Source organism: Amblyomma americanum, chromosome 4 (assembly GCF_052857255.1).
Source record: "Amblyomma americanum isolate KBUSLIRL-KWMA chromosome 4, ASM5285725v1, whole genome shotgun sequence".
Classification (NCBI taxonomy): domain Eukaryota; kingdom Metazoa; phylum Arthropoda; class Arachnida; order Ixodida; family Ixodidae; genus Amblyomma; species Amblyomma americanum.
In genome coordinates this window covers 200,139,127-200,161,049 of record NC_135500.1, presented here as the reverse complement: position 1 = coordinate 200,161,049, position 21,923 = coordinate 200,139,127, and the positions used below count along the sequence as shown (strand labels likewise).

Sequence of the window (21,923 nt, the reverse complement as noted above, 5' to 3'; positions counted from 1 at the left end):
ACCACCGTTCAGCTGCTGAAACCGAAACTGCATGGATTAAGACGTCCAATCATGTAACGGCCGTAGGCAGATTCCAAATGGCGATCCTTGTTTACTAAAGCTTTGCGCATCGTTCTAAAGAAATAACAGACAACAAAAAAACTGATGTCTTGACCACTTCTAACATGCACAGGTATAGAGTACAATTTCGAAATAGAGCTATCCGCGCGGCTCAAATCTTGCCTGCATACAAATGGCTTCACTGAGGCAGTAACAGCCAAAGCAGCTTACACGTTTAAATTTACTAGTGGAGACTGTGCTGGCGACAGACTCGAGGGATCAACGAAACTAAATGCTCGGACTTCCGCCGATGTCACGACGCACTAAGCGCACTTCACGGCCTCAAACCGAAGCTGATCGCGACATTTGCCTATGCAGGGACGCGGGGCATGTTTCCACATCGACCGCTGCCTGCTACTGCCTGAAAAGGGCATCGACACAAGACAGCACACCGCGCGGCGCAAAATTTTACACGACCCTGAACCTGAGAAAGGCACAACAGCACAGGAGTTGTATATACGTGTCCCGATACTGGCACACAGGAATGCTTTTCCCTCGCCCGTATAACAAGCAACCACCGTGACCGAGCTCTGAACCCAGCTGGATGTTAATACGGCACAACCACAACGGATGTCCTGTGCCCGGTTCGCGCGTATTAAGGCGAAATCCTCTAATTAATGGCTCATCGTTATACCTCCGACCGCGAAGTCTGTCACACTATGACGTCATCAATGGCATAATAGCAATAACCCATATACTCTTAGCAATTACTAAGTAATGGGTGATTAGTTATGAATCAGTCATTAAATAGTAATTAGTAAAACAAATACATAAGCTTAAAAATGGTAATAAAACCAAACAAAAATTAGAATTAATAAAGTTAAATACAATAAAATTAAAAAAAATTAAACAAAAAACACAGAAACAAACAAATAAAAATAAACAAAAATTAAACAAACAATAAAAACAACAGCAAAAATTCAATTTTTACAGGCGCCGTGGAAAAAAAAAAACCCGCGTTCTAGAAAGTTTGATGCTTTCGCATTCGTGCACGTAAGCTGACTGAAGTGCCCTCAGAATTTCGCAACGTACTCGCGGCACAGCTGTGGCGCTTGCATGCACGCAATATGGCACCCACCTTGGCCTCGCCGATGTGTTCCTTGCGGAACCGCTCGATGGGCTCGATGAACGTCTTGTGGGCATTCTCCAGCTGCGCAGAGGAACAAAGGTGCGTGTGTGAGCTTCACAGGTGGGCGAGTCCAGATGGAGCCAACTTTTAATTAACGAGTCCTGAAACACCTTTCGTAAAAGTTCCAAAATATGTTTCGTATGAAGGGCGCCACCCGCCTTGATGAATAACCCATCGCAAGAATTTTTCAATGGCGACCAGACGCCTGGACCGCGCCGTGAGGGAAGGGATGAAGGCGGGAGGCAACGGAGGCAGAGAGAGAGAGAAAGAGAGAGAGGGGAGCTGTACTGGAAGTTTGCAGACATAAGCCCAGAATTGACATCGCAAAGCACACACAACCCGCCGCTCACTGGTTGGGGCGCTCGGCTACTGATCCGGAGTTCCCGGGTTCGAACCCGACCGCGGCGGCTGCGTTTTTATGGTGGAAAAACGCTAAGGCGCCCGTGTGCTCTGTGCGATGTCAGTGCACGTTAAAGATCCCCAGGTGGTCGAAATTATTCCGGAGCCCTCCACTACGGCACCTCTTTCTTCATTTCTTCTTTCACTCCCTCCTTTATCCCTTCCCTTATGGCATCGTTCAGGTGTCCAACGATATATGAGACAGATACTGCGCCATTTCCTTTCCCCAAAAAACCAATTATTATTAAAGCACACATAATTTTTCGCACTTCGCCTGCGGCGAAATGTGGTCGTCGCGATGCGATACCGCGATCTCATTCTCAGCCGCCGAACGCACAAGTCCAGTTAACTAAGGCCCTCTAATAATAATAATTGGTTTTTTGGGGAAAGGAAATGGCGCAGTACCTGTCTCATATATTGCTAGACACCTGAACCGCGCCGTAAGGGAAGGGATAAAGGAGGGAGTGAAAGAAGAAAGGAAGAAAGAGGTGCCGTAGTGGAGGGCTCCGGAATAATTTCGACCACCTGGGGATCTTTAACGTGCACTGACATCGCACAGCACACGAGCGCCTTAGCGTTTTTCCTTCATAAAGACGCAGCCGCCGCGGTCGGGTTCGAACCCGGGAACTCCAGATCAGTAGCCGAGCGCCTAACCACTGAGCCACCGCGGCGAGTTATAAGGCCCTCTAAGCTTGGGCTTTACAGTGGACCAACCACGATCAAGAATTGCCCCTCTGCGCTTTCAAAATTTTCCCCCTCAACCCTCTGCTTCCGCTGCGTTAGGGGGGAGGTCCCGCGACGCTCCACCCAGTAAATGCGCCTGGTACGTTTTTATTTTAATTCTATAGTGGCGCCTAATTCAAATAAAGCCTCGGCTCAGGCTCGTAACTAGCCGAATCCGCCACGCCTGCTTTCTCTGCCGCTCTGCTCAATTAAGGCAACAACGACTGCCGTTCGTGACCTTGAAGAACACCGGGCAACCGCAGCCACCAGTTCGGCCTAATGTGACAGCAGAGGAAGTGATGACCAGAAACTCCAAAAAAAGAAATTTTAAAAGGCGCACAAAAATGCAAACGATTTCTGGAACAAGATCCTATGGCAGAACAGGTATATTAAATTGAATATTTAGCTACGACGCCCATTAGCCTGTGATCTATCAACCCGGGCGAGTTTATTCATCGTGTTCGAAATTTGCTTCAGGGCCCCTTTACAAGCGGTTAGACAAACGAAAACTTCTTACGACATCATTTCGAAACGCAGAGAGGACAAAATTAAGATGACAGCGACCAAGCGGACGAGTACGACTTATTAAAAAAAAGTTTTTTGAGGAAATGAAAGGCGCAGTAATTGTCTCACATATCCTGGTGGACACCTCAACCACCCTGTTAGGGAACGGAGGAAGGTGGGAGTGAAAGCAGAAAGGAAGAAAAAGGTGCCGTAGTGGAGGGCTCCGGTAATCATTTCGACCACCCGGGGATCTTTAACGCGCACTCGCATCGCGCAGCAACACGGGAGCCTTTTGCGTTTCGCCTCCGTCGAAACGCGGCCGCCGCGGCCGGGTTCGAACCCTGGTACGATGAGCGCGCTAATCGCTGAGCCAGCGCGGCGGGTGCCGCTTATTAAAGGCGCATAAGGCCAGCCTGCCTTGTGGAAAAGGGGATATGAAAAGGAGGGGAGGAGGGAGGCGCCGAGAGAGCGCGAAGATAAAAATAAAGCCGAAGATCCCGGCTGCTGGCGTTCACAATCGCCCCGCGTCCACGCTCGCGCTCGACATAATAATAATGTTTATTCATGACACCGCATGGGTCAAATGAGGCCACGAGCGCGCGCTGCGGTTCGCGGTGAGGTCGGCGGCAATGTGAACCACCACCCGCGAGCAGTCTACGGAAAGACGCGACACGGGGTTGGCTCCAGCTTAGCCGCAGCTGTGTCCACCGAGACAGCCAGCAATCGCCGTCCACCCATCCGGCAATTCTTCAGCAGCACTTATTGCTGGCCGCGGTGAATATTGTCGCCCTTGAATGGAACTCGGCGCAGAATTTACACACACGCGAAGGAATACTTTCGTGTCACAAAGAAGCTGTGACAAGCAGCACCAAATACTAAGACACAGCCGAACGCTTACAAAATTTCTTTAGGCAGTCCATAGACGGCCCTTAAGATTTCTGTCTATAAAGTCCATAGACTTTCTACAGACAAATCCTAAAGAAAAGTGTACAGTCAACACAAATCTTGTAGACAATCTGTAGATTTATGGCTATACACTTTTAGTAGACTTTTACCCATAGACAGTCTATAGACTATGAATAGACAAAAAGAAATATCTATAGGAAGGCAATAACGTCTATAAAAACTCTATAGAATGTCTATAGACCATTTTTATAAGGGAAGAGCCACGTAGCATATTCAACTGTCGGCTTAGATTCGCGTGTTGGCAACTGCGGGCGCGCATGCACTCCTGGTGAAGTCAACCTCCGAATACAGGCAAGCTGGTCGGGCCCGGACTAGGGGTTCCATCCAGGGGATCAGTTACCTCACCGATAATCGAAGTTTATTACTCGCCCGTTGTAGGTTACGCCGAACGCGACCGTCACTGCTCCGGTGAAGCATCGTGGGTGAAACCGCGTCCGAAACGCCAAAAGCTGCCGCGCATGCAGAGGTGATTTATTTTCAGGAGAACGCGACCAAATACAGCTGCATACGATGCGTGCAGACACCCGCCCTTCCTCGCTGACTGAGCGTGGAACCGGATTCGGGACAGAGGTAGCGGCGGCAGAATAAAATGAGGCGTGACTCACAGGCAACGAAGCTTGAAGAGCCCTTACAAGCCTGCACGCATAAAAGGCAGCAGAGGTGGGCAACCTCATGAGGATGAGGTCGACCTCAACCTCAAAATGACCTCAACCTCACGTCGTGAGGTGAGGTCCGAGGCGTCTCGAAATTTTGTAAGCGAGGTCAGCAAATCAGACCTCAACCTCACGCGTGAGTTTGAGGTTGAGTGAGGTCGTCATTCAGTGAGGTCGAAATTTTGAACTCGAGACTTTTTACAGTTTCCGCGGCTTACTTCGACGATTGCCGCTTCCGAAGCGGAGTTGGAGCGCACCACTGCAATGTTCATGCGATGACGCTTAGTGCTCGGTTTCCCCTGATTGGACAACCGGATGCCACCGTCCGCTTATAGCTTGTGGTGCTGCGCCGTAATGTCCGTTCAGCCCAAGCCTACAGGAAGACGCACCCCTCTGGCCTTCCTGGAAGGAGTGCTGCTGTCACGGAACTCCACTCCCCCCCCTCACAGTGATGACATCATCATCGCCATCACTGTGAGGGTCAACAGCATGTGTCGTTGCATGATCGTTGCAGTATTTCACACATCAGAACTGGCGCGTTTACCTGCAGGAAAATCGGAATGTCATTAATGTGGACCGAGCTGTGGACACTCTTTGTAATGCGTCATGCGCGCATGTGTAGTAATTTGGGATCCATATGGACCGTCAAGTAGGGGTGGGCGGGGACCTGGTATGACGCCACATTAAATCGTCGTCACGTGCTAGGTTTGACGTCACATTACATCGCTGTCACGTGACCTGATATTACGTCACACTCGTATGATGTCACCCATAATACTAGTCGGTATTAGCGTTACCTAATTGTATTAATAAGCATTGTATAGTCATGCTGATCAGTGTATGTTAACAATAATTAATGATGTGACGTCATCGTCTTCATCACGTTACTCGTTGGCTCGTGACGTCACATGGTGCCGTTTTTTGCGGGCATTTTTTTTCCGGATATGAGCTTGAAACTGAGCCATCTAATGCTTCCGCATTAATAAAAGAAGCCGCTCGCTTCTACACAGACAAATACAACGCGCCTTTGATGGTGTGCTACAGTCGCAGTTTGTTTTTGAAGGCAGCATACAGAGGATTTAAAAGAGCGTTTGCTGGGTGGCAAAATTTTCAACTACGCTGAGTGCTCTCGCTATGCCAGATAGAGCTAAAAAAATCGAAATATACTGATATGCGCCTGCATAGCCGTCACATTGAAAGCACATTGGCGACCGGTTTGTGTACATTCGCTATTCTCAAGCCTAAGATGAGTATCGTGAATACGTTCCGCTCCCCTTTCCCTCCAAACTTCTGGTAGATGATGTAGAAGGGCTGTGTTTGTCAACTGCCGGTTCGTTCGTGAATGAGCGAGAGGCTTCCGATACTAACAAGTATACGCGAAGCAGTTTCCGAATATTGACGCCGATAAGGTTACGATTAGTTAGTGAAGCAAACCTCATGAAAAAAGCACCCTCCGACGTACTGGTGGTAACCGGGTTAGGGACACCCCTGTCGGCAGGACATAAACTCTCCGAGGGTTCTTCCCAGATTATAAGCTTCTATTGCGTGCACATCAACAGCGTCTAGACACACCTTTTAAATAATTAGAGACCGCTTAGTGCCGCTCTTGTAATAACCAGTCGTCACAATGGCACCATTATCATTTTGGCTTTGCTGTCGCACAGGATTCTCATAATTGTTTTAACTGAAAAAAAAAAATTGTTAATGGCTTTTTGTTTTGTTTTCTTGTTCTCTGAGGTCGAGCAGCCGATCTCAACCTCAAAATGTGAGGTTGAGTGAGGTCGCCGGTGGCCCCAGGAAAAGTGACCTCAGGGCGTCTCGGGAGATCTCAGCCTGAACTGATGAGGATGAGTGAGGTCGGCAATTTTTTTTTATTTTTTTTTGAGGTTGAGGTGAGGTCAACTGCCCACCTCTGAAAGGCAGACGAAAACGAAGCCAGATGCATCTAGCAATATACTCCTCGTCTTCTTACATTACAAGCCGACGTTTCCGACACAAAATGCTTCCAGCTGGAATCGTTGGAGCTGGTCACTCTGAGCTGGTTTGCACCACCTGCTTGCACCACCGAGGCCAACCATGCCAGAATGATGTTCACGCAGTTGCAGTGAAGCGTGAAGGGTAGCCTGTCCTTCCACCTACGCGCCCGTGTATGCAGTGCACCATATTCGTTGTCATGTATACGGTGTGCGCTTTAAAGACATGGCTGCTCTTTAAATACGGACTCTGCGGTGCGGACGCAAAAGTGTTGCCCCGAAAATGCAATATCGGTCGATAAAAAAAAGGCCCCCACCGTGTGAAAGACGTAACGAGCGTTAGCTGTTTGGTTTACTAGATGAAGAAAGCGAAGAACGCGCCGCTCGTGTCGAGAAACGGAATGTATTTGAGGCAACAACAACAACAGTACCCTTTGAAACGGGGTGGATTGTCACCATGCTCGGCTACGCGTGCACGCACGCCGCCTAGCGGAACGATCACCGCCTGGCGCCATCTATCAGAGAAATTACGATGCACGTCTACCCATTGTCGAGTTGCACCCCCTCAAGATACGCCCCAAACGGAATTTGCTTCATTTGGGGGGGTCAATGTGGGCCGAAAATTCGGCTTGCGGTGCGATATGGTAATGCTTCAATTATTAAGTGCATGTATACAATGTTTACCTATTATTTAATTGTGCTTTTATTTCTATACCACAGCCCATAGGGCTTTATTTGCCTACCAAATTTCGTATACAACTGTCCCCGGATGGGTGCCAGTTGTTGTTGGAGTATACATAGCGGAACGAATGTATACATTCATAGCGGTCCCATAGCGGGACAGTTTTCGTACCCGTTTTATGAAATTTTTGGTGAGGGGGGAAAGGGATGAGAGGGCACAACCAATTTTAATGGCCGCCATCTTGGATTCGATAAACCGAAACTATGTCGCCCTTTCGTCCCCTGACGTCGTACTTACATAGTTCCACCTCTATCCACCATATTGGACCATGACGTCATCACTGGCACGCGGCAGGTGGTTGTTTCTACAAAGCTATTGCAGATGGCGCTACAAGTCTCAACGCGGGATGCGCTGTTTCCTAGTTGCAGCCACCGATGGCGCTTTGATCTCAGGGTGGCAGGAGACCTCACGAAATCTCGAAACGTGTTGAGTAGTTGCTGCCACAGATGGCGCTGTGATCAAGGGTGGTAGTAGACCCCACGAAATCTCGAAACGTGATGAGTAACAGTTAACGCTCTTAATAACTGACCCCCCCCCCCCCCCCTCCATTTCTCTCCTCCAAGTTCCGAACCGTGCCGCACTGCACACCATCTGACAATGCAGTCCTGGTGTCGAGACGGGCACAGTGCGGGCTGCATCGTCAGGTGGCGTGCAGTGCGGAACGGTTCTGAACTTGGAGGGGGGGAGGAAGCGGGTGAGTTACTGTTGTCAACCGATAGTGCAGTGAAAGTGTCGGCATTAAAGAAATAAGGCCGGCTGGTGAAATAAGGCCGGCTGGTACTCTGCAGCAGGCCAACTGTCTATCTATGCATTCTGTTTATGCGCACGCACGCACGACTTGGGCTCCAGCGGATCGCCTCGCCAAGTGCATGACCGCGGCCGGAAAAAAAAAAAAGACCCGCCAGCTCGCACTCGCTCGCCCCGTCCGGGCGCTCGGCACCGGGTCCTTCGATCGCCCCTGTCTTGTGGATCGGCCGGACGCTTAGCGCGCTCGTAAATAGGGCGATTTACTGCCGAGCCCGTGGAATCCGCCCACAACACGGGACAACTGTGCCCACGCGTGCCAAGGAATGGCGGAATTACAAACTACACAACGGCTCCCGCCATCCCTGTACGCAGGTGCGAACGCGTGAAGGGCACCGGTATAGATCGATGCTTTTACCACTGCTACACGCACTACGATGAGGTCCAGAAAAGCTCCGCAAGCGCCTCGTTTGTCTGCCTTCCTTCCGACATGCGGTTCATCTAAGCCAGGGAGGGGTCTCACACACGTGGCCCGTCCAGCCATGTTTTTAAGTCAGGGGCTATACATACTTTGTGTGGAAATCGGGGTGATAATCATTGCTTACCTGCGCACTTTCCAAACGGTCGTTTGGTTTGGTTTATGGGGGTTTAACGTCCCAAAGCAACTCAGGCTATGAGAGACGCCGCAGTGAAGGGCTCCGGAAATTTCGACCACCCCAAACGGTCGTATACTCAGCACGAAGGACGTGCTGCCCCCTACCCTTTCCCCTCCTTTCCTTTTTTTTCTCGCCTACTAGCCCACGGAGAAAAACTGTCTGCCAACGCCGCCTGCGCGGCGAGATGAGTTCGAGACCTCCGATTCTAAGCGGTTCTGATCCCTGCACATGGCAAACATCGCTAAACTAAAGCAGCAACCAAACGCAGGAGAGCCAGCCAGTGTTACTTGCTATTTGCTTTCCGTGCATCTTCCGCTGGGTATTCACTGCAGTGTAACACGCGCACTGGCGCCACACAGGCAGGCAGAGCAGCTATGCCGGTTTGGCTGCATCGCGGCGACTTCATTTCGACGAAGACGATATGCGGGAACGCCCGCGCATACAAGAATTCCGCTGCGCATTAATGCAGCCCAGGCCGAAGTTAACAAGCAGCCCTCTACTAAACATCACTGTCAACGGGCTGCCCAGGGCAATCAGCATCGTCCCTTACTTCACACTTATCGAAGGTTCGTAATAATTAGCGCAGTAGGTACTTGAGAGGCTTCTACTAGAAAGTTGTAGGGCAACAAGAGAAGTCCATAACGGAGCAATTTATAGGCAGACGGCTTCATCCTGAACGCGTTTTTTTTCTTCTTTTCTACCCCCTTCTGATGACAGCCCGCGAAAGAACACAGAGTTGTGGTAATGGTACGTGGGATTTAACGTTCCAAAGCTGAAAGTCAGCCGTGAGGGTGTCAAGGGCTCCGGACAATATCGGACTAACGTGCGCTGACATCGCATAGCACACGGCATGCCGCCTTTTGCATTTCGCCCTCACTTAAATGCAGCCGCCGTGGCTGGAATTCGATCCCGCGACCTCAGCAGCCGAACGCCAAATCCACGGAGCCACTGGGGGGGAAGGGTGGGGGGGGTGATGGGTGTAACAACACGGGTGATAGAGAGCGCGGCCCACTCTCGCGCACTGATGAACTGTTGTCGCGCCAAATTGGACGCGCCATGTCCACGGTCAGTAGGAGGCCGTTTCTATAGGCGGGGGAACTTCAGAGCACGTGCTCTGACGTGAATGTATTTCCGCTCTCGCATGACTCGTTAGCGGCGCGAAAACATCCGCAGCGATTATTTCGCGACTTGCCGTTTCTTTCCAGGCTCCAGCGGCATAAATGCTGGTCAGTTCATTTAAGTTATCGAGTTGAAAAGGTGCGAGATTAAAAAAAAAAGAAAGTGGTCGCCGATGTGCTTTCCAATTTGACGGCTACGCAGACGCATGTCAGAATATTTCGATTTTTTAGCTCTACCCGCCATAGCGAGAGCACTCAGCGTAGATGAAAATTCAGCAAACGTTCTTTTCAGTTGTCTGTACTGTGTATGCTGTCTTCGAAAACAAGCTGCGATTGTAGTACACCAACAGAGGCGCGTTGTAATTATGTCTATGTAGAGGCGAGCGGCCTCTAGCTTTTGTTAATGCGAAAGCACTAGACGGCTCAGTTTCAAGGTCATATCCACAAAAAGGCGTCCGCAAGAAACGGCACCATGTGGCGTCACGAGCCAACGAGTCACGTGAGAGATGATGGCGTCACATAAGTAATGATAATTAATATGCACTGACCAACATCAATGCTTATTAATGTAATTAGGTGACGCTAAGACTAATTAGTATGTGAGGACAGCATATGAGTGACGCAATACCATGTCACGTGACAGCGACGTCAAAATTACGTCAAAACCTAGTCACGTGACGAAGATGCAATGTAACGTCACCACTAGTCACGTGACAACGATGCAATGCCACAGCAAGTCCCCACACATCCCCATTTCACGGTCCATATGGATCCCACATTACTACACATGCGCGCATGACGCGTTACAAGGAGTGCCCACAGCTTGGTCCACATTAATGACATTCACATTGTCCAGCAGGTAAATGCGTCAGTTCTTATGTGTGACATACTGCAACGATCATACAACGACACATGCCGTTGACCGTCGAGGTGACGGCGATGATGATGACGATGATAATAGTGTGTCTTTATCAGCCGTGTATCTCTATGAGCCCTGGAAAGACGACACACCGCTACCAAATTAAAAGTTTTCAGGATATTGATTAAATATTGTACATTACCAACCGAAGACAATAATTCTGCGGGAAAAAATGAATAATTGGAGCTAATAATTAAGGATGATGATATTGATGCTCATGGGAGATCAAGACACTCCGCCGTTGCTGCCACTTCTCTCCAGATGGCGATGGTAATGGTATCAAAATTCTGGGAATTCTCCGATGACTCGGTGATCAAGCTGCACTTTGCAGGAACGGGCTAAATTACGTCTTCGGACACTGCCGACTACTGAAATCACACGGGCCGAAACAACTGGCCTAGATTGGGCAGCGTGAACCGCGCTTTTTGTCAAGAGCGCCACGGCTCTCCGCTAAAATTTCGCTGCAGGGAAATCTTTTTCCACTGGATGACGACCTCATTCAACCTCAAACTCACGCGTGAGGTTGAGGTCTGATTTGCTGACCTCCCTCACACCTGAAGCGCGCCGTAAGGGAAGGGATAAAGGAGGGATTGAGAGAATAAAAGAAGAAAGGGGTGCCGTAGTGGAGGTCTCCGGAATAATTTCGACCACCTGGGGATCTTTAACGTGCACCGACATCGCACAGCACACGGGCGCCTTAACGTTTTTCCACCATAAAAACGCAGGAACCCGACGGCGGCGGCTGCGTTTCTATAGAGGCAAAACGCTAAGGCGCCCGTACCTACGTGCGCTGTGCAATGTCAGTGCACGTTAAAGATACCCAGGTGGTGGAAATTATTCCGGAACCCACCACTACGGCACATCTCTCTTCCTTTCTTCTTTCCCTCCCTCCTTTCCCCCTTCCCTTACGGCGCGGTTCAGGTGTCCAACGATATGAGACAGATACTGCGCCATTTCCTTTCCCCCAAAACCAATTGTTATTATTAAAATTTCGAGCTATCGCCGACGTCACCTCAACCTCACCGCACGGCGTGAGGTTGAGGTCGAAACCTCATGAGGTTGCCCACCTCTTCTCCGCACCACGTGACCAACGGCCGCACCACGTGATCAACCCACGTGACGAACGCCGCCGCCACGGAGCTCAAGTGGCGCCACGCTGAAGGGTCGAAGAGGTGGCGTAGTGTAGCTATCGCTACAAAAGGAAAAAGAAAGAAAAGAAGGAAGGACAGAAGGAAGCAAAGAAAGCATGTCCGACTGCACTTCACTCACAGGGCGTCCAGGGCCCGATAATGAGCAAGAACGTGCACGCAGCTCACTAATTCCCCTTCACTCTGCCTGCTCCCAAATTTGGCCAACGAGGCTGGGGGGGCGGAAAAGCGACGCAGCCTCAAGCTATAGGTGTCGCGCGTAAAAAGATAACACTATACCGTCGCCCGCGTGCACGCCGAGCATAAGCGCGCACACAGGCGCCGGAAAAGGCGCGTCGACGCGCAGGCCACGCTGATATGTTACACCGCCGTAGGCGCCGCCTCGTCCGCCGGTCGTTATTACGCGCTCCATCTTGGGATTTCCGCGTGGTCGCAAGAACCGAGGGTCACGCCTTCAATACGCGGGGAAGAAGAAAAAAGATGAAAAATAAAACAGAAAGAAAAAATAGGGGGGGGGGGGGGGGTTCGATTCGCACAGCGCGCTCCAGTCGTCGCCCGGATTCACCGCGCCTGCACCGACTGCGGTGCACCAGACGCCGTCGCGGAAACAGTCCCCAAAAAACGCGCCCGACCAGCAAGCAGTACGAGGAGAAAATCTTAGGCGGGAATATGCAGCGTATAGCAACGACGAGGAGCGTGTTCGCCGTGCGCTATACGCAAATCGAGTTTCACGACGCCGTTGGTGGTGGAGGTGGCGCCGGCTAAATGCTAGACCACGCGCGACGCGCTATGGGCCGTCCCTGCGCGCCACTGCTGCTCCAGTTACGCACACCCACCCCGAACGTCGCCCACCGCCGTCAGGGCGTGCGAAGGACGCGCGACGCGCTGAAATCTCATTCGACGCGATTCGAAAGCTACGGGCTGCCCCGTCGTCCACGAGGATCATTCGAATCCGAATCGGTCGTGTCTCGCGTTTCACTGCGCGTGGGAGAGCCGGGCCGCGCGCGTTCTCGCGTCGCCGCAGAGCCGTGCGCGGTTGCTGGCGGGCTCGCAGCATTCGCGTTGCATGCAACTCGCGCACCCAGCCAGACGCGAGGGTGAGGGACAGCCGACGGTGCCCTTGCCGACGTCGCTCCGCCGTCTGTATTTTTTTTCTCCACAACACCCAGCATCCGTCGCGGATGAAAAATAAAAGTGCAGGAAGCGGCGCCGCGTTAAATGCAGAGAGAGACAGAAAGACAGGCCACGATTTCCAACAGAGTCGAAGTAAACAGCCGCGGTTTGTCAGGAGGCAGCCTGCGGTCTCGACAGGCCATATAGCGTCGTTGTGCGGCGATCCCGGCGGATCGCAAAGCCCACAGCCGCGGAGCCCACGTGAAGAGCCTCCTGTGCGGCAAACACAGCACTGCGGCGGTGGTTCGTGTATGTCATCGGCCGCTTACGCGGAGGAACTCACCGTTGAAATGGGGTCCCGGCGTCGACCACGCGAAACCTTTGTTTATATACTGCGCCCCCGAAGTGCTGTTCTCTTCTGTTTACTCGGCGCCGGGGCCAGAACCGAGGCTCCGGAGTCGTACGTTTCCCCCGCGACTCGACTTGGTTCAATAAAGCGTTCTCCTTCGAGGAAGGAATGCGACTGGCGGCGAGGTCTGCTCCCTGCTATAGGGGACCGGATGCCACCAACTACAGCAAGCGCAACTCGCTCGGTTTAAGAAGCGCCAGGCAAGGTTCCCTGGTACTCAGGGCGGGCCTACGGACTCTCGCCAACGGCTACGTCATGCGACGAATCTGGGGACAATCGGGTGCATGGGGAAAATAATCTCTAGTTAAACACAGCGCACCTACCTGCACTGGTTGGTGCGTTTCGTCCTAAATTTGCGAAATGTGAACTCTGAGCACCCCCCGCGGTGGCTCAGTGGTTAGAGCGCTCGGCTACTGATCCGGAGTTCCCGGGTTCGAACCCGACCGCGGCGGCTGCGTTTCGATGGAGGCAAAACGCTAAGGCGCCCGTGTGCTGTGCGATGACAGCGCACGTTAAAGATCCCCAGGTGGTCTATATTATTCCGGAGCCCTCCACTACGGCACCTCTGTCTTCCTTTCTTCCTTCACTCCCTCCTTTATACCTTCCCATACGGCGCGGTTCAGGTGTCCAACGATATATGAGACAGATACTGCGCCATTTCCTTTCCCCCCAAACCAATTATTATATTAACTGAGCATACAGCTTTCCCCTTACACGCAACTGCGGACCTCCGTTTCCTTCGAGCCCAAGCTCAAAGCGCCGGTGGACACAATGCACACCCCACCCAGTACACCAACAGCGTAGTGACACGCAGTCGGCAGCCAGAATCCGAAACCTTCCGTGCGACGCCGGTTCTGATCTCCCCACTGCAAACAGAAAGGAGTCGAAAGGGAGTGAGCTAGATGACAGCTTAACCTCTTTTTGCTCCCACATAGGCATATTCGTGTTTAGAGTGCACTTCACCACGGTGCACGTTCTACAAAAGGCGACGACGGCTAACGCTAGGTTAATCCCCGATACCCGGCATTTATTTACTCTAGATCGGTCCGAGGTTAGGCTAGAGTTTCGGTGCGAACTTATTTCTTTACACCGGAGCTGAAACTATGGTGGTTATGCGATTTAATTTACTTTCTCCCAGAAACATTTGATGAGGTCGAGGAGAAAATTAAGCACTCCCAAAGTGCTCTGCAGGTATGTAAACGTCGGGAGGGTTTATATGGAGTCAGTCCCCTAACTGTAGCGCCGTGTCCTCGGCGTATCTGCCTTCGCCCGCGGCCTCATCACACCGCCAATCACAAGTGTCGTATACGTCGACCGATCTTAAGAGACCGCGCGACAAACCTTGGCACTGTTTCCCAGGGATCACCCCCTCACAATACGGTTGTACAAACATAGGGCAAAGTCCAGGATGCCATACATAGCAATCGCTCTACCGTATTTAGTCGCGTTCGGGCCGGCCTCTTTTTTTTTTTTTTCGCAATCGCGATTTCCAAACTCGAGTGTCGAGCAATACGCGAAAATCGCGGCCAGGGCGAGGCGCCAACCCGACTACAAAAGCAGAAAAGGCAGGCAGAAAACGGACACCACGGTGTGAAGTCGTGTATACGTTCCGGTCGCTGTTGAGCATTCACAGCAAACTGATATCGCCGTTACTGCGCAAAGGCTTCACGCGCACTCCTTTTACACGAGTGCCGTGCAAAGGGTTCTCAGATAGGGTCGATACGAAGATAGATAACCACGCAGCCCCGCCGCATCGACCGCGCGCTTTAGAGGCCTCGCCGTGAAAACGTAACTTCTCCCAGTCCTCCCGAAAGTTGGCAGCCGCTCCAGACAGCATCTAAGCGAGCTCCACTGTGAAAGAGAAAAAAAAACCCTTACACCATGGCGCGCCCACATCTTACGCGCGGAGGCATCGAAAAATAGAGTGGCAGCACGAGAGTTTCGTGCCGTCGAAAAAATGCGACAGATACGCTAAGGCGCCCGTGTGCTGTGCGATGTCAGTGCACGTTAAAGATCCTCAGGTGGTCGAAATTATTCCGGAGCCCTCCACTACGGCACCTTTCTTTCTTTCTTGCTTCTTTCACTCCCTCCTTTGTCCCTTCCCTTACGGCGCGGTTCAGGTGTCCGCCGATATGCGAGACAGATACCGCGCCATTTTCTTTCCCCAAAAACCAATTCTTATTATTACACACGGGAAATGCAGCGGAAGCACCCTATCACGTGCAATAACAGCGCCAAGATTTTTTTTTTGCGCACCCGTGGGTGACTGTCATTATAGACACCTTTAGCACACCGTATACTATATTAGACACCTTTAGCATACCGTGTGCCATGTTATCGCTACCGGTACCGGAGTACCAGGAGGCCACGTGCAGCTAATGCGCATGCGCTGGTCGCCTTGAGGGCGCCAGGTAACTAGCAGCTGCGCACACGCCTGCAGCATCGGGACCAATCGGCGAGTGCGCACTGGCGGTGGGCGGGCTCCCGGTATTCGGGCAACGGTGACACGGTGCACGGTATGCTAAAGGCGCCCATTAATGCACGACATCCGTGACGCTGTGGACGTTGAGGGTTTCCGTTTAACGGCACGAAACGAATGCGTCTCTCATCCCGTCTCGCGCGTTGCCCTTCACCAAGCGTCGTCACGCTTCGTTCCGGCGCACAGCGCATGCCCCCGGTGATGAGTTCTTCATGGCGCTGCCTCTTGAGTTCCTCATGACGTGCGGTGCGCTGTGCCGCTCGCCTCAATCGCATGTTGGCAGCTCAAGAGCTTCCGTTGGCCGGTTTGTACAACATTCCGGCCATTTTTATTTTTGAGGTCCTCGAAGTTAGGGCGCCGACTTATATACGAGGCATCGACTAATAATATGCGAGTACATACGATAACTAAACCAGAGAAAAAGATCGTCGAAAGCCCTTACCCCTTCCAGCCTATGGCAGCGTTTAGACGAAACCTAGGGGCTATAGAATAAAAGCACGCGGTTTCAACAAAGCTTGAGGCCGCCGCCCATCTTCATAGGCGAGGTGAGTCGTCCACCGCGATAAGGGGGGGAGGCTACAACTGGCGCAATATTAAGAACCGGCAGGAATGCACAAGGCAGGAGTGAACGAGAGCCTCGAGTCCACACTGAGCCCCCGTATCTGGCTGACAAAGAGGCCGCCATTTCTCAAGGGGCGATAAGTTGCAGCGTTTATCGGCGCGGAAGCTGTCAGAGTTTCTCTGAGCGACGGCCGTTAGAAGGACGCCAGAAGCGACAACTGCCTGGCGCCCAAACGTGCCCTGTTACGTCTCGCCTACGACGCGCGGTATAGCCGGCGCGGATGCAACGGACGCCGCGGCTTCGTTCATCGCGGCCGCAACGCCTCCCGCCAAGCGCGTCCAGGCAGGTTTCAGTGCCACGTGTCGTCGTGCGTGCGTGTGTGTGTGTGTGCATGTTTTGCCCACGCTTGTCAAAGCGCGGCAGCCGGGGAGAGGAGCTCCCCAACTGGGAGGCGAGGTCTGACCGGCGCCGGCCTGGCGGACGCGCCCGTCACGTCTGGACATGTTCAAGCGTCGCCGTATCGGACGCCTCTTCCCAAGCCGTTCCTTCTTGCCCTCGACTCCGAGGGTATAAAAGACAGCTGCGCCGGACGCCAAGAGGAGACTTCGATTTCTTCCTTCGAGTAACGTGGTCGCCCTGACCGGCTGCTCTTTTGCGATGCCAGAATAAACAAGTTGTTCTGTTGCCAGTCGACTCTTCCTTTGCCGGGACCTTCGGATGTTTCCAGCTTTGCCCCAGGCCGCCAGGCCAACGCTACCTTTGGGGCTTGCAACCCATTTGAAACAGCCCGAAGACATGAAGTTATAACACCCCCGCCCCTACCTCTCTCACTCTCTCCGGAACCGTTAATCGGCCGTGTTGCCATACCAAGGGTGCAGGCAAAGGATCAATCGAAGTCCATTTGAGGAGCGCGAGCATGAAAAACAACGGGCTCTGGAAACTTGGGCGCTAGTTGCTGCGACAAGCTATGCAAAATGCGTGCGCAAGAGACAGCAAACGCGTCGTCTCCTCGAGAGAGACCGTCGGGCTGCGGTTTAGCTACCACGGGACATTAAAGGGAAACTGCAGCGAATTCTATACAATTATTGTTCCGAGTAAAATCCCGCGGCTTTTTCCGGGTATGGTGACGTTTAATAATAATAATAATAATTGGTTTTGGGGGAAAGGAAATGGCGCAGTGTCTCATATATCGTTGGACACCTGAACCGCGCCGTAAGGGGAGGGATAAAGTAGGGAGTGAAAGAAGAAAGGAAGAAGAGGTGCCGTAGTGGAGGGCTCCGGAATAATTTCGACCACCTGGGGATCTTTAACGTGCACTGACATCGCACAGCACACGGGCGCCTTAGCGTTTTTCCTCCATAAAAACGCAGCCGCCGCGGTCGGGTTCGAACCCGGGAACTCCGGATCAGTAGTCGAGCGCTCTAACCACTGAGCCACCGCGGCGGGGCTACGTTTGCTTGGGACCAAAAAGAGGAATTTAATGGCGCGAAAAATCAACCCAGAAATTTTCCCGCCCCTCGATTCGAACTCGTGACGTCTACACGGAAAAGGACTCCGTGGCCACAGTTTCTTGAAGTGAATGACGGCGCAGAGGGTAGGGATTATTGGGCCCTCTCGAGAGTGGCTGACTGATTTTCCCATTAAAGTTTTTCCTCCTCCTAGCCTCGGGGAATCCCCGCACAAAATTGTGTTTAAGTACCGCAGTTTACTGAAGTCGTCCAGTGATGGCGCACGCTGTGTTACTTTTATTTTTTACTTTTGTACATTATATAAAAGTTCCCTTTTCGGTGAGAGTGGTCTCTGAGATCAGAATGTATCGATACAGGTGAACTTCAATTCGACCTCAGCGCCCCTTCAAAAGGCTGTCGCGGAGTGTCTCCCAAAGCAAGTTTTACGTGCACACCCGCTGCGGTGGCTCAGTGGTTACGGCGTTCGGCTACTGATCCGGAGTTCCCGGGTTCGAACCCGACCGCGGCGGCTGCGTTTTTATGGAGGCAAGACGCTAAGGCGCCCGTGTGCTGTGCGACGTCAGTGCACGTTAAAGATTCCCAGGCGGTCGAGATTATTCCGGAGCCCTCCACTACGCACCTCTTCTTCCTTTCTTTCTTTCACTCCCTCCTCTATCCCTTCCCTTACGGCGCGGTTCAGGTGTCCGCCGATATATGAGACAGATACTGCGCCATTTCATTTCCCCAAAAACCAATTATTATGTACACGCGTAAGATGCGACGTTTCGTTCCAGCTCCACACAGAACGTGCCGCTGACGTCGTACGTATTCGCACGTGGGGCGCCTCAGTGCACGCGCGCATCAAGGTACAGTACGGTCCACTGTTAAAGGGAACATGCGATTGCGTGGCTACCGCGCTTCGGGACGCGCTGCACCAGTGCAGGCGCGGAAAGAGCAGCCGGCGATGCAAACTGCGCATGCGCCTTGTGCCGCCGGCTCTCGCTGGAGTGCTTCGCGAAGAAGCGCACGAAGCCCACACCGTTCCCTTTAACAGCGGACCATACTGGACGTACGCTATTGGTACGCAGCGTGCCCCCAGAGCGGCGTCCCTGTTGACGAGCTGCGTTGAACACCCACTTGATCCACGCTCACTTCGCGGTCATTTCACAACGCCGACTGCGCAACGATAGCCACAGCCGTCGCTGTCACACACGTGTGCCCCCCAAATTTTCATCCGCGGTTTGTGTGTGCCCTGCTCACACTTTATTTCGGTTTTAAAAGAACCCTGCAATGTTATACCAGGGCATGGGGGCCAGGACGCAAGCAAAACAATCGGAGCAGGTATGAGCACGAAATCAGCCGACCATGCGCTGTTGTAGCCTTCACAGTTTGTCCCGTGCAGATAGCGCGGTTCTTTGCGTGGCTGCGACAGTTCGGCATTTGCATCGATGACATGACGAAGTCGACTATCTGCGTAAGCCTCGGTGCGGACAACGAAACAGTCGAAAGTAGCTCTCTGCGGTGTCCCTACTCGTCTATGGCCACCTCTGCCAGAGCTGTCACGCACCCTGAAGCCCAGAGCAAACACCGGCGGTCGCGCATTACGCATCGATTTCTTTAGCAATTCGATCTTTCGCTCCCTCGTCATTAGGCAGCACCGCCTTCGATTAGTGCTGGCGAATGACGTTGCTTGTTTAGTCTTAATCATGACCTCACGAGTTGCAACTACCTGTGACACCAGGGCGAAAAAAAAAGAACGAATCGGGGAACAGAATCGCTACAAAACGGTGACCCTCAGGTCGGTGCCTTTGTAGCAGCGATCGCAGGCGAATCGATGGCCAGAAAACTCAGCTATCTCGCGTGGTACTCCGCGCAGGAGTTTTTCTGAGCGAGAACGCGGAGTTGTCTACACCTGTCCCGTTCCTTTCACTTGCACGGACGTCGCAGCGCGCTGCTGCCGCCAAGTTCCACCTCCTTGACTCTCTTTATTGGCGCTACTTCGCAACTGACACACGTACGCGGTCTTATCCCTTTGTTTCGTCAGACGGGACGAGCTATCTAGTTTATACATACACTCATGCCTAAGGTACGCAACGATTCTTTTCGCGAAGAATCCAGATCATGCATACTGGGAATTGCACGGGGCCCGTGAACACCAGCGAGAACGGAATCGGGTTATCTGGAAACTTGCGAGTCGCGTGCTCAAGAACTGTACGACCGGCGGCCGTGGCATACGGGATCCACAACTGAGGGCCCGCGCAAGTCGCTTCTATCGCCGAGTTAATCACCTCCCCGCCCCCTTTTTTCACCTCTTTTCTTTTTTGCACAGATGTGAGCAGGCTTGTCAAGGTACACTGCGAGACGAATAAAGTGAAATCTCAAGCGAAGCTTTCTTTTTTTTTTGCACCGTCGTTCACATCGTTACGCTGCGGCGGTTGGGGGCAAGCACTTTCTACGAAGACCACTACCCATTTTAAAATTTCTCGCCTTTCGGTCAGCAGAGCACGGCTCGAGCCATCTTATGAGGAACTTGCGCTGAAGTTTGCGGTGCCGATTGCAGCGCCATAACACACTGCCTAGCGAGAAGAGCAAGCAGTTTTGGGTAGCTCTTAGTACTTTTCCGTGCCACCTTCAGGCGCTTATTGTCGTGAGCCTCCGCGCTCTGTCGAAGGCGCACGTGCCGTGCGTCAGCTATCTGGGCTACGCCGAGAGAAGCTAGGCAATAAATTTTGTCAGCCAAACGCGGGTATCTAATCGCGCAGAATGTGTCCTAGCGTTTGCAGAGGCCCAAGTGGCTGACAAAAGCAGTTTTGAGTGACCGAATGGAACAATTGCAGTGCCCCCTTGGCAGCGCAGGTTCCCCATACAAACCTGCTTACCGCTGTACGGCCACACTTGTCCACTAAACAGCTCGTTTTAAAAGTCATTGTCCGCCTGGCTTCCTGGCGTGACACTATCACCGTGTGTAGCTACAAACGTTGATTCCACCCTCTCGCTGTGTCCCCTAGCACTGCTTTCGGTTCCCGCTTCACACGGCGGTGATAAAGAAGCACGCATTTATATGCGATCTATCTGAGCAATGACCCAGCTGCGCTTAAACTGATGATGCCTTAAAATGAAAGGAAGAAAGAAAGAAACACTCACCATTCGGTCCCTTTCATCTTCGATGGCGCCCAGCAGCCGGCCGAATTCCTTCAGCGAGCCGGCTGAAACATACAAGCAAAAACGGCGCACGTGTCACACGCAATTACACGCGCTGCTCCGTTCATCCGTGAACACACGTGTTGCGGCGAAGACCGGCAGTTTCCCGCCGAACACTCGCCACAGGTGACGCCGGAAACATGACGGCGCGTCTCATCAGGCAGCAACGATGGCAGGCAACAATTTCGAGCACCTTCGGTCACCGTCGCAAACGCTTTCGTCTCGCACGCGAGCTAGTCCGCTGTCTGCCCGCCAGCTGTTTGTGAAGGCAATGGCACGACCGCAGAACGGCAAACACACTGCGGCCACAGCCGCCAGGGAGACGTCAAAGGGGACTCCGTAAATCTCGCGCCCCTTTTTGGCGCTCACACAATACGCTCCGAGCCTAAAGCCCGCGCGGACCTCGCGAACGGTCCAGATGCTGACAGCGGAGCACATGCGCCGTGGCATTAGACGCTTTTAGCATACCGGAGACGTATACAGATAGTACGTCTCCGGTATGCTAAAAACATCCATTGTTAGGGTCAGGGGGGGGGGGGGGGGGGGCCCTGCGCCTGTGCAGGAGGGCTCCGGTAAACCGGTATTCGTCTCCGCTAGTAACGTCTCCGGTATGCTAAAAACGTCTAGTAACAGTCGGGCATCGGTCAGTTGCATCTTCAGGCTACTCGGTGCGATAAGTAATACTTCGGCTCGGCCTATGTGGCTCGTCCCTAATTGGAGAGAGCACGGCTTATCAAGAGACGATCGGGCGCAGAAAGGCAACAGATATTGGCGCCAGTCCCGTGCTCTCAACTGAGCGCGCAACTACAGCGAATACTGCTATTAACCCACCGCGAAACCGTACAAAACGCGTGGCTCTTACCCCAGTATTTTAGCGTGAACAGAGCTCCTTCCGCACGGCAGCCAGGACGCGACTAAGATCAAACTGTCAGCTTTGA

The 21,923-nt window shown here is 52.5% G+C and overlaps 1 protein-coding gene and 1 non-coding gene across 9 annotated transcripts in view; both read right to left on the bottom strand.

Annotated features, from left to right (window-relative positions):
• Graf (GTPase regulator associated with FAK) overlaps positions 1 to 21,923 on the bottom strand; it is a 61,539-nt gene that overhangs the window by 33,958 nt on the left and 5,658 nt on the right. For all 8 annotated transcript variants that reach the window (XM_077662931.1, XM_077662936.1, XM_077662933.1 and 5 more), the window contains exons 3-4: positions 20,929 to 20,990; positions 1,178 to 1,249 (exon numbers count right to left, since the gene is read on the bottom strand). In XM_077662931.1, the coding sequence (XP_077519057.1) occupies positions 1,178 to 1,249; positions 20,929 to 20,990 (134 nt within the window). The remainder of the gene's footprint in view (positions 1 to 1,177; positions 1,250 to 20,928; positions 20,991 to 21,923) is intronic.
• TRNAS-ACU (transfer RNA serine (anticodon ACU)) lies at positions 17,708 to 17,779 on the bottom strand. The gene has a single exon. It is a non-coding gene; the product is annotated as a tRNA-Ser (tRNA).